At 36.6% G+C, this 12,222-nt stretch overlaps 1 protein-coding gene across 1 annotated transcript in view; it reads left to right on the top strand.

Annotated features, from left to right (window-relative positions):
- FBXL4 (F-box and leucine rich repeat protein 4) overlaps positions 1-12,222 on the top strand; it is a 71,782-nt gene that overhangs the window by 26,043 nt on the left and 33,517 nt on the right. Inside the window, exon 5 of the mRNA XM_090279692.1 lies at positions 4,696-4,940. Coding sequence (XP_090135818.1) covers positions 4,696-4,940 — 245 coding nt within the window. The remainder of the gene's footprint in view (positions 1-4,695; positions 4,941-12,222) is intronic.

Genomic DNA, 12,222 nt, shown 5'->3' with positions numbered 1-12,222 from the left:
CCACTCTTTCTTGTGTTCTTTTGTACTCTTCCTAGGCTTTTTTAGGGCGAGAGAGAAAGTGTGGAATAATAGCTAGCATTCCAGGAATTATCCATAATGTGCAGGCATTTTTGCACATGCTTTGGCCCACAGCTGGAATAATTGCCCAGGTATTTGGCATCATGTAAACTTTGTCTTTCAGATGTAGGGAAACATTGAAGGTTTTATTTTATTTATTTTAAAAAGGAGAATAACAAAAAGAGATTCCTGTCTTAGGTTACTGTGTTGGTAAATGAAGAATAGACCAAAGGAGATCAGGGTGGGAGGCAGTTACACCAATTAAGAAGCTACTGCAGTAATTTGAGCAAGAAATGATGAAGTCCTGGGTATTGGAAGTTTTGTAAAGGAGATGAATGGGAGAAGTACTCCAGAGATGCAGAAGTTAGAAATCAAAAGTAACTAGTTAATGTGGAGGTGAAACAGAACATCAGAGGGACTTCAAGTTTCTGGTTGAAATGACTCAGTGGCTGGACATGCCATTCTGAAACAGTGGGTGAAGCTGGGAAGGGCACACTGACTTTGAGGTACCTGTGAGTCATTAAAGCTAACTTGTCTGACTGAGGACAGTAGGCAGTTGCTATCTGAGTTTGAAACTCAGGAGGAAGGTCTAATTTTACATTTGAGAGTGTCTACTCGAGAGAAGGGGGGGCACCATGGTAGATGAAAATGACCAATGAAATTGTAAAGTGTGAATAAAGGGCTAAGAATAGAATTCTGGGAATATTGACATCTAAGAATCGCATAGAAGAAAACAAGTCATAAAAGCCACTTAGGACAAATATGAGATAGTCTTAAAAGTAAAGTGGTAGGAAGCTTAAGTACAGAAGCATAAAAAGGATGTAGTTGGCTGCATTGCTGCAGAGAGTAAATTACAAGTGCCCACTGGTTTTGGTTTTTGAGAGGTCTTTAATAATCCTTTACCATTATCAGTTCAATGGAACTGTGACCATAAAATGAGAGATGAGAAAGCCTTATCATATTTGGTTAAGGTATCAAGGAGTGGGGAAGAAGCAGAGATAAAAAGTGCTTAATCTCTGAGTATAAGCAGAAAAATAATTCTGATAATATACTCTAATGATGGGCTGTAACATCGGTAAGACTGTCTATCAATAATGAACAATACTGGCATGCTGACTAACACTCCACCCCTTTGTGTCTCACTCAGAAAAGGGCATAGGACTTAGTGGATTGAGCAACAGCCTGTGAAGCAAAGGGTTGCTGGTTTGATTTGCAGTCAGGGCACATACCTGGGTTGCAGGCCAGGTCCCTGGTTGGGGGCATGTGAGAGACATCCCTTCCCCTCTAAAAATAAATGAATAAAATCTTTAAGAAAGGTCATGGAGTGTATGAAGTTATTATAGGTATGTCTATCTCTTCTAACTTAACCTTTTAAAGGGAGAAAGACAAGTGAGTGGTGTGGTGGAGGATGCAGCAGACGAGGGAAGTCCCCGATTGAGATGCAGGTTAGGAGAGATTTAAGCATGTTCATATGCTGAAGGGAAGGAGCCACTCCCTAACCTCCCCCACTAGCTGTCATCTACTCTCCATCTATGAGTCTGTCCCCATTTTGCTTGTTAGTTCAGTTTGTTCATTAGATTCCACATATGAGTGAAATCATATGGCACTTGTCTTTCTCTGACTGGCTTATTTCACTTAGCATAATGTTCTCCAGGTTCATCCATACTGTCGCAAAGCGTAAAACTTTCTTCTTTTTTATGGTCGAGTAGAATTCCAATGTGTAAATGTTCCATAGTTGTTTTATCCACTCACCTACTGATGGACACTTGAGCTGCTTCCATATCTTGGTGATTATAAATAACACTGCAGTGAACATCAGGGTTCTTATGTTCTTTCAAAGTAGTGTTTTGGGTTCCTACAGTTATATACCCAGGAGTGGGATGGCTGGGTCGAACGGGAGATTCATTTTTAATGTTTTGAGGTATCTCAATACTGTTTTCCACAGTGGCTGCACCAGTCTGTATTCCTGCCAACAGTGCAGAAGGGTCCCCCTTTCTCCAAATCCTCACCAGCACTAGTTTGTTGATTTATTGATGACAGCCATTCTGACAGGTGTGAGATGATATTTCATAGTGGTTTTAATTTGCATTTCTTTGATTATTAGTGACATTGAGCATCTTTTCATATTTTTATTGGCCATATGTATGTCCTCTTTGGAGAAGTGTCTGTTCAGGTCCTTTTCCCAGTTTTTAATTGGGTCGTTTGTGTTTTTGGTGTTGAGTTTTATAAGTCTTTATAAATTTTGAATATTAACCCCTTATCAGATGTATCAGTGAATATGTTCTCCCATTCTATGGGTTGTCTTTTAATTTTATCGATGCTTTCCTTTGCTGTGCAAAAACTTTTAATTCGATGTACAGTAGTCCCTCTCTATATTGCGGTTCACTTATCGTGGCCTCACTGTATTGCGGAATTTTTAAAAATATATTTAATTATCGTGGATTTTTTGCTATATCGTGGTATTTTGCGGTACTGTATACGTATGTTGTTAAAGTTACGTAGGTTTAAGAGTGTAGAATATGTTTAAGAACATAAGTAGTGTTTATAAAAGTGTGGAAAAGGTTAATAAGGGAGTGGGAAAGGTTAATAAGGGACTGGGAACTGTCCCCTATATTATAAAGCCTTAAAAAATATATATAAATACTAAAATGAATGTAAGGTTCCTACTTAGTGGATTTTCACCTATCACAGGGGTGTCTAGAACGTAATACCCCTGATAAGTGAAGGAATACTGTACTCCCATTTGTTTATTTTATTTTTTGTTTCCTTTGCCTGGGGAGAGATATCCAGTAAAATACAGTATTCCCTCACTTATTGCAGGTGTGTTCTAGACCCCCTCCCCGCGAAGTAGGAACCTTACATTTATCTACACTCTTAAACCTATGTAACTTTAACAACATACATATACAGTACCACAAAATCCTGCAATATAGTGAAAAATCCGCGATAAATAATTAAATACAATGTTTTTAAAAATCCCGCGATAAGTGAACCGCGATATAGAGAGGGACTACTGTATTGCTACGAGCAATGTCTGAGATTTTGCTGCCTATGTTTTCTTCTACAATTTTTATGGTTTCTGGTTAAACATTTAAGTCTTTGATCCATTTTGAGTTTATTCTTGTTAGTGGTGTAAGAAGGTGGTCTAGTTTCATTTTTCTGTACATATCTGTCCAATTTGCCCAACATCATTTATTGAATAAACTGTCTTTAGCCCATTTATGTGCTTGCTTTCTCTGTTGAATATTAACTGACTATAAAGGTGTGGGTTTATTTCTGGGCTCTCTATTCTGTTCCATTGATCTATGTGTCAGTTTTTATGCCAGTACCATGCTGTTTGATTACTGTGGCCTTATAGTATAGTTTCATATTAAACATAATAAAGGCCATATATGACAAACCCATTTGTAATAGTCTTTAAATTTATTTTAAATATCATATTATCACTCTTTATTTTGTAATATTTTGGCCTAAAACAGGGAAATTCTGATCTGAAGTTAATATTGGGCCTACATAGTCAAAGAAATTGAAGAAGAACATTTATGTTAAAGGGAGTATTTTCAAAAGAGAAAATGTAGCTGGATAAATATGCTGCATTAAGTTAAAAACACACACACACACACACAAAAAAAAAAACCCAAAACCCAACCTTCTCTCTCATTTAATGATTTTTACAATTTAGCAAATATTTGATCTTTTTTTTCTTTATGTTGCTTGGTTCAGAATAGGTTATTTAGCAGTGGTTCTTTGAATATTAGTTTAGAAGTCCCAAACTATTCACCCTTAAGAAAGAAAGAAATTTTGCACTAGCTCAAGGAAACTATTTTAATTAGAGATAGAAATCTTTTTGATTTCTCACTCTCTTTTTTGTGTGTGGCGGGGTTGTTTTGTTTTCTTTTGTATCAGTCTGCCACTCCAATTGCTTCCAGCTTCCTGAAGCTGGCTCCTATTTTCTCTTTTATAGAATTCTGCAGTAGCTCCCTGGCTGCTTTCCCTTCCTGCTTCCCTGTCTCCAGGAGGACCCCCTGCAATAGTAATCTTTCTAAAACACAAATCAGACCATGTCACTCTGCAGTTTAAATCCTGTCAAGGTTCCTCATTGCTTTCAGAGTAAATTCCAGCTGCTCTTTGAGGTTGTCTGTAACCTGTCTTTCCTTTCACCTAGTTTGCCTCCCACCCTTTAAAGCTGAGAGTTCCTGATACAAGTCCTCTTTCACCCTGCTGTTAGGCTCATGTCTTGTGTTAGGTTCTAGTAGCAGTCTGTGCTTCTCTCATCAAAACTATTAAAACATGTCATTGTACTTACTAGTCCCCACTGGACTCTGAAAACTTTGAAAGTGGAAACCTGTTTCTCTCTGTCACTAGTGTTTGATGGGTAGTAAATATTGAATCTGCGAAAAACTGTATTATTCAACAGATTATTAAAATATATCTGCACTATAAAAAAATTCATCAGCGTGAGCTGAGTATACTTTGAAAAATTTTGAAATGTAATAGAGTTTTAAGTAGGTATGGTTTCTTTTGCTTTGGGTAATTTGGTTGAATATTGTTTTTTTTCTCAGTATGTAAAAATAATATTATAAAATATATGATACTGTTTTTCAGTCTTGATGATCTTGGTTTCTCTGTTTTATGTAGCTCATTCAGCTGATTCTGAATCATCTTACACTACCAGACCTGTGTAGATTAGCACAGACTTGCAGACTGCTGAACCAGCATTGCTATGATCCTCTTCAGTACATCCATCTCAATCTGCAACCTTACTGGGCAAAACTAAACGACACCTCATTGGAGTTTCTGCAGACGCGCTGCACTCTCGTCCAGTGGCTTAATTTATCTTGGACTGGCAATAGGGGCTTCATCTCCATTGCAGGATTTAGCAGGTTAGTACCAAGCTTGTTAAGGTTATTTCAACTACAAGCTGTACTTATTTTGTAGTAGTTTCCATAATAAAGTTTGAAATCATATACCATGTACTTTACAGAAATAAAGAGGAAATACATTTTGTGCATCATCCGTTCAGAATGCTTTAGCTTATAAAAGTGAATGAGTTTCACCATCCTCTTGAGCTAAACTTCAAGATAATATGAAGGGAAACTATGTGCCTTTTACCTCATATTTTAAAAATCCTAAGTAACTTTCAACAGAGCTCCTTTTTTTCCTTCTCATATTTTCAGCACAGATGATTAACACATTTAAAAAACTATTTTCAAATCAAAATCCACCTCTAATGTGATTTGCCAGAAATGGAAAACAATTTATTATAGAGCATTTTTAATTAAATCTTAATTACATATGCAATACATCACCCAAATTTAGAAGCACATTTAAACTAATTATGTTGAAAATGCAATTGCATGCTAAACAGGCGACCGCACTTGCGGACCTGCCCAGGTGTTTCTGTTCCTTTCTATTTAAGCATTTAGTTTTCTTACTATTAAATGTCACCTGTTAAACATGGAAAAGCTTGCACAAGTGCATATTCATTTAGTAATGCCATAGTAATTTTTCTTACAATACAAACAGATTGTTTTTCTCTTAACCTTGGTGAGGGTTATTCTCAATGTATGTTACAATCTACCACCATAATTTCATTAAGTTAAATATTGAAAGAGTAGAAACTTTGGGAAAATTACCTATTATTTTTGATTAATAAATAATCTTCTATCCTGTTTTTAGAAGTTAAAAATGAACTTCGGGTCTCCCTGCACACATCCCTGAACAGTGGTTTATGATTTAGAAATTTGTATATTGAACCTTGCTTCCCTTCAACTTATATTATAAAAATAAACATGCAATTCCAGAGAATAAAGTAAATATTTGATAGCACTATATTTAGAGGAAGTAATAGCGGTTGAAATAGTAAAAATGTGTTCAAAAGACTAATATTGATAGTTCATGCAATTAAGTAAAAAATACACACAAACAGGCAATGGCTTATAGCACATGTTGAAACCATGGATACACTGTCTTTCTTTTCTGCCAGAAATGGAGTGGAGGGAGGGGTTCTTTGATGAAACATTACAGTATTGTCAGTCAAGGAGTTTAAAGATTTTTATAATATGCTATGTACACAGAATTTCTTTTCATTATGTAAGTTTGCTTAAGAGAGGATATCTATAATAGAAAAAATAAGGCATTTCTTTTAGCAGTGTGATTTTGATGAATTTTTAAAAACTGCTGGACATTTGACAACTATCTTGTGGAGCAGGGTTTAGTCCTTTTTACTTCCCCTTTTGCCCAAACACACACATCATTTGCAAAATCTCTTTTCCGCTAATGGGATCAAGAAGAACTGAAGCTAATGCTGACTTTGGGTATTTAGAGCATACACTACGGATTATAAACCAAGGTAAACTGAGAGCAAATAGAACAATTACTGTCAGTAAGCATTATTTTACATTAAAAGGACCTTTCCAGTATTTTAATTATCCTCATAGCTCTTTCCTTAATGTTTCCCAATATTAGGAATTTATTGTTTGTTTTCAACCCTTTATGTGTAAAGGCATTTTAGTGAGGGTTGTTGACCATGTAAAGAGATGTATACCATATTTCCTGCCTTCAGGCTACAGAAAAGATAAAGATAAACATAAATACATCTTTCTTTCTTTTTTATAAATAAAATACCAGGGTGGCAATTAATGAATATAGACATTAAAGGAAGCATTGATTGTGAATGGCTGAAGTCCAACTTCTTTGGCTATATATTACCTATAATAATGATATAATGAGTAAAATGTAATGGTAATATTAAATCTGTTTTTTAAAACTCTGTGTAACTCATTCTGGTGCATGAGCTGAAACACAAGTTGTGAGGAGAAAACTTAGCAATGCTTTCTTTTAAATTCTAGATTCATAATGAATAAAGATCTTTTGCAAGGTTAAAGCTCCAATCTACTTTCTCCCCAGCAATTTCTGTTTCATTTTCATTCAGCCATGTTAGTTGCTGTGGGACTGTTTGAATAATCACAAAAGTACACATACATACATTTAAATTTTTCATATTTTACTGTAGTTTTCAGCCAATAAAACCATAAATCTTGATAGCATTCCTTTAAGCATAGCCATTGCTCCCATTAAGAATAGAAAAAGTTTAAATAACAGGGAAGAAATCTTTTTTGAGGTAGGAGATACTGGAGTTTTGCCTCCTGATTGCTGTTGGTCCCCTGACTTGACTGCTGAATTGACAATCATTATGGCTTGTAGGCAGCTTTCCCAGAATAAACAATAAATATTCATGGCTTGATTATTAATGAATAACCTATGAATAAGTATGGTCTATTTGTGCTCATTACTGTGAAGAAGACTTATTTATAATACTTTAAAGAAAAAAAGTACACTTTTAAACTAGAGACAATGATGATGTGCTTCTTTTTTGAGCAAGTCTTTGGGAAAAGTTTGATGCAATTTATTTTTGTTGCCTAAAAACCATATTCTCACATGTCGAAACTGTTTAACTGGATTTTAAAGAATTGTTTTAGGAATTTATATTATTCAAAATAGCAAGGAAATAGGTTAAATTGGAATAACAAGAATTTAAAGTTTTTAATCAGTTATCAAAATCCTATTTTATCTGCATATTTGTGCTTTGCAACTTTAATTACTGCTCAGGCATATTGTTACTCATTAAAATCACATCCATTATAATTCTACTTTTCTTTTATAATACAGTTCCCTAAAGTCCTGGCTATTCCTTAGTCATATCATTCTGATGATCAAAGAGCCTAGGGTTTATTTTTCCACTACATTTTTCTTTAGATAGTTACCCAAACTAATCACCTTGATCTCCACCTTAGTTATGTAGAGATTTTTTTACCTGTAAATGTAAATGTTCCTGGATGCTTTCTAAATTCGAGAACTTTATTAGATATTGTGACACAGTTATAGTTTTATGGGATAAAGAGCTTATTGCCTATTCATAAATTAGTTTATTTAATTGCTTCCCTGTACTTCATATAGTTGTCTCTTTTAGATTGTCAATACCTAGACATTAGAGACAATTTACGGACTTCCTTCTACAGTTGCTGGATAAGCACCATACAGAGTTATGCAGGAAGTTTTGTTTTTAATGGCCTTATTTTGGACCAGATGTAATAAATAACATTTCAAGTTATTTGGGATTAAAAATTATCTTAAATATGCTGTTTTATAAAAGTCAGGTTCAGCTAACAAAAGATTAGGAATCAGAGTAATGGATATTTATTTATATCTAATTCTCCCCTTACCTTTATGCATCAGGCAGATTGTGAGGATTAATGCCTTTTATTTTGTGATGAATAAACTCAGATTAAATCATTCATTCATGTGATGTTAATTATTTTAGGGTGTAAGTTATCATTTAGGAAATTACTTCTTACGTACTTATATTACTCTGGACAAATTAATTTACCTCATAAGGATAAGCAATTTATTTCTCTCTCCAGAGACTCCTTTTCTCTTAGCAGGAGACCTAGTTTGGATTTATTTGTCAGAACTTAGGTGTTCTCATAATACCTTCAATATCAAGAAATATTTTATGAGAATTCATAACATGGAATGAATAGGCTGTAGAAAGTAAGGAAGAGCAGTAACACAATTGAGATGAATAAATACATGATCAAGACAAAAGCATTATGTAATTATGAATTAAAATAGAAATGACATGAGCAGCATTAAGGAAGGAAACAAGAGTTGTATTCAGCTAATTGGTTTTGCTGCTGTTTCTGCCTTCTTGGAATGGGCATGTTATGAAAAAGAAGGTAATGCAGATCCTCTAAATTTAGAAAGAGAGAATATGGGGATAGTGACCAGATAATCTGCTTAGAGGTAGTATAGGTATGATCATTATCTTTTTTGTGCTTTCAAATTCTGTCATTCATTAAATCAATTTGGGAAGTCTTCTAGTCTGTTAACAGTTGGCTTGCTGGTAACTGGCTTGATGTCACTCTGTAAAGTCTTTAGAGGGGAAAAGTTCAGTAATGAGAGTGAGGAGGATAGGAATGTTCAAGTATCCCAAGTCAAATATGAAAAAGAATTGTAGAACAAAGTGCTTTGTCAAATAACGAAGACCTTTAAGAGATAAGGTGCTTAAACATTTTAATTTTAAGAGTTAATATACTCTCCTAACTTCTTTGATCTGCAGTTAATTTCAGAAGTATCAAATTAAAATAGGGTATCTTTAGTTCTCTGAAACTTTATGTCCAGTTATTTCTAGATTGTTGGCTTATAAATAATGAAAAACTACCATAACTTCTATGTATACTCAAAGTAAGGTAAAAATGTTAATTTTGTCATACTCCTTGGGAATAGTTTGACTCTGTTAAGGGAAAAATACCGAGTCCATTGAACTTTGTTCCAGAATAGAGGGAACTTCAGTTCTTCAAGTGAATTTTTATAATTGGAAGATCCATTCAGCAAGCTCTCACCAGATGTTTTTTGCATGCCTGATATTGTACTAAGTGCTGGATACACCAAGAATCTGCTTCAATTGCCAAAGGACTTAGGCAGCTTATAAAACTCAATATAAACAAATTAGTAAGGAAATTATGGTTAAAAGGTGAATAAATAGTTATTGAGAAATAGATGAGCCAGACTTCAATTCAGTATATAGAAGGTATATCCTAATTTAGTACATGAGGTCTGTCCGGAAAAAGTCCAGTCATTGTTAATATAATAAGAATGGTTTGCGTAATATTGATGTAACCAGGCAGCCAAAGAGGGTTAACTGGAATGTGCATGCATGAACAATGACGACTTCACTGTACTGGTCAGTGGGGGCAGTAGATACTGCTGAGTGAGCAGGTGTATGTGTGGCCATGGTGTTCAAAATGAGCAAGTAGAGCAATGAATCTGCATCAAAGTTTGCGTTAAGCTTGAACATTCCTGTGTAAAACTATTGAGATGATTGAGAAGGCTGCAGCTATGGGCAACTGGTGATTGGCAGCTTCATCTCAACAACATGTTCATGCATCATGTTTTATGCAGAGTTTTTTGGTGAAATATCAAATCATCCAGGTGACTCAGCCTCCCCTACAGCCCAGTTTTGGTGCCCTCTGACTTCTGGCTTTTTTTCCCAAAACTAAAATCACCTTTGAAAGGAAAGAGATTTCAGACCATTGATGAGATTCAGGAAAATACGACAGGGTAGCTGATAGTGATTGGAAAAACTGTGTAAGGTCCCAAGGTGCCTACTTTGAAGGGGGCTGACGCATCTGTCCTATGTACAGTATATCTTGTATCTTGTCTCTTCTTTAATAAATGTCTTTGTTTTTTCATATTACATGGCTGGATTACTTCTGGGCAGATCTCGTACATTGTCTACCTTTGAAATAGATCTGGAATCTCAATAGTGAGAACTGTATTCAGTGATACCACCTGGATCCAGTGCACCATCCATCTTCCCTGAATATTGTAGTGGTGTCCTGATGGTCCCTCTGTTTTACCCCTATTTCCTTCAGTTTTTTTATCCCCACAGAAACCAGAGTGACCATGTTAAATTGCAAGCAGGTGTGTCACTCTTCTGCTAAATCCCTCCTATGATTGAGAATCCCATCCCCTTCAAAATAAAAGCCAAAATCTTTATAGGACACACACTGTATGAACTGCCCATTACCTCTCTGATCTGCTCCTCATTTCCCCCTCACTTTGTGCCACCTGCTTTAGCCTCCTTACATTTCCTCACTCCACGTGTTATCTTGCCCCTGAGTCTTTGCACTTGCCCCTCCCTTTGCTAGATATCTGCTTTGCTCACCTCCTCACTTCCTTTGGTCATAACTCACCTTCTCAGTGAGGCTTCTCTGACCATCCAGTCCACCGTTGGCAATATTTCCTATCACCATCCCTGCTTTTATTTCCTCCTTGGCACTTTTTACTCTTTAATATATTATTTATTTTACTCTTGTATTTGCTTATAGTCTACCTCTCCTACCAAAATGTGCATAAGTTCCATGAGAGCAGAGACTTTGTTTTGTCCACTCCTAATTCCCCAGGGCCTAGAGGAGTGCTAGATCATAGTAGGAGCTCAGTAAATATTTGTTGAATGAATGAATGAATATGATTGATTCAAGCTGCAGTTTAGCTTATACAACTAGCAGAGGTAACAGTAGTCAGGCAGGTGGGAGGAAATCCGAGAGAGTAGCTTGAGAGGCATGAGAAATTTTTAAGAAAGGGGTGGGCAGTTGTCTGAAATGCCACAGAAAGTTAACTAATGCAAACTGAAAAGAAAGGCCACTGAATTTGCCTTTTCAAAGGAAAGCCTGAATTTAGAGAGAGCAGACATATTTTACAATGGATTAAGAATATATGGGGACTTCCGGCCAACATGGAGGCATAGGTAGACACACTGCATCTCCCTTCACAACTAATAAGGAATACGTTTACCTCAAAAATTATAAAAATCAATCAAAAGTTCCAGAAAACCAAACTGAAAGGAAGTCCAACTAAGAAATAAAGAAGAAATACTCATCCAGACAGGTGGGAGGGGTGGAGAGGAAGCGGGGTGGCACACCGGTGGCAGCGGCAGCACCAGCACCAGCGGCACCCCCGTGGGAACACCTGCGGTGTCACTGGTGGCAGCAGCACCTGCACCAGCAGCAGCAGTGCTGGTGACAGTAGCAGCGCAGTGGCTGGGGAAAAGTGCAGTCACACAATTAAAAAGTCAGGAAGGAAACCCAGGGAACTATCACAGCCCGGGACCAGATGGGCAGCTCATGGTTCCGCCATTCAGGGAAAATAAAGCCACATTGCTTTCGACTATGAAAAACAGTGGGGGTTGGGACAGTGGAGGGACCTCCTGGTCTCTCAACAGAGTACCTTTGTTTGGTGGAAAAGGGGCGAGTGCTGTGCAAGTGGCATTGTTCCCTCTCAGACCCCTCCACCACATACAGCACCACAACGTGATGAAAGGGATCGCCAGTACTGGCGAATACCTAAGGCTCCGCCCCTTACAATGTAACAGGAGCAACAGCTCTACCTAAGACACAGAGGTAAACACAGGAGGCTGTCAAATTGAGGAGACCGAGAAGTATGGCTCAAAGGAGGGAGCAGATCAAGGTCCAGTGGGAGAACTGAGTCACAAAGAGATAGCCAACCTAACAGACACACAGTTCAAAACACTGGTGATAAGGATGCTTACAGACTTGACAAACAAGATTAAGTATGACAGGGAAAAAATGAAGACTATACTAA

This window comes from Furipterus horrens, unplaced genomic scaffold, assembly GCF_987537825.1.
Source record: "Furipterus horrens unplaced genomic scaffold, mFurHor1.1.pri manual_scaffold_6, whole genome shotgun sequence".
Lineage (NCBI taxonomy): Eukaryota > Metazoa > Chordata > Mammalia > Chiroptera > Furipteridae > Furipterus > Furipterus horrens.
This window is presented reverse-complemented; position numbering and strand designations above follow the sequence as displayed.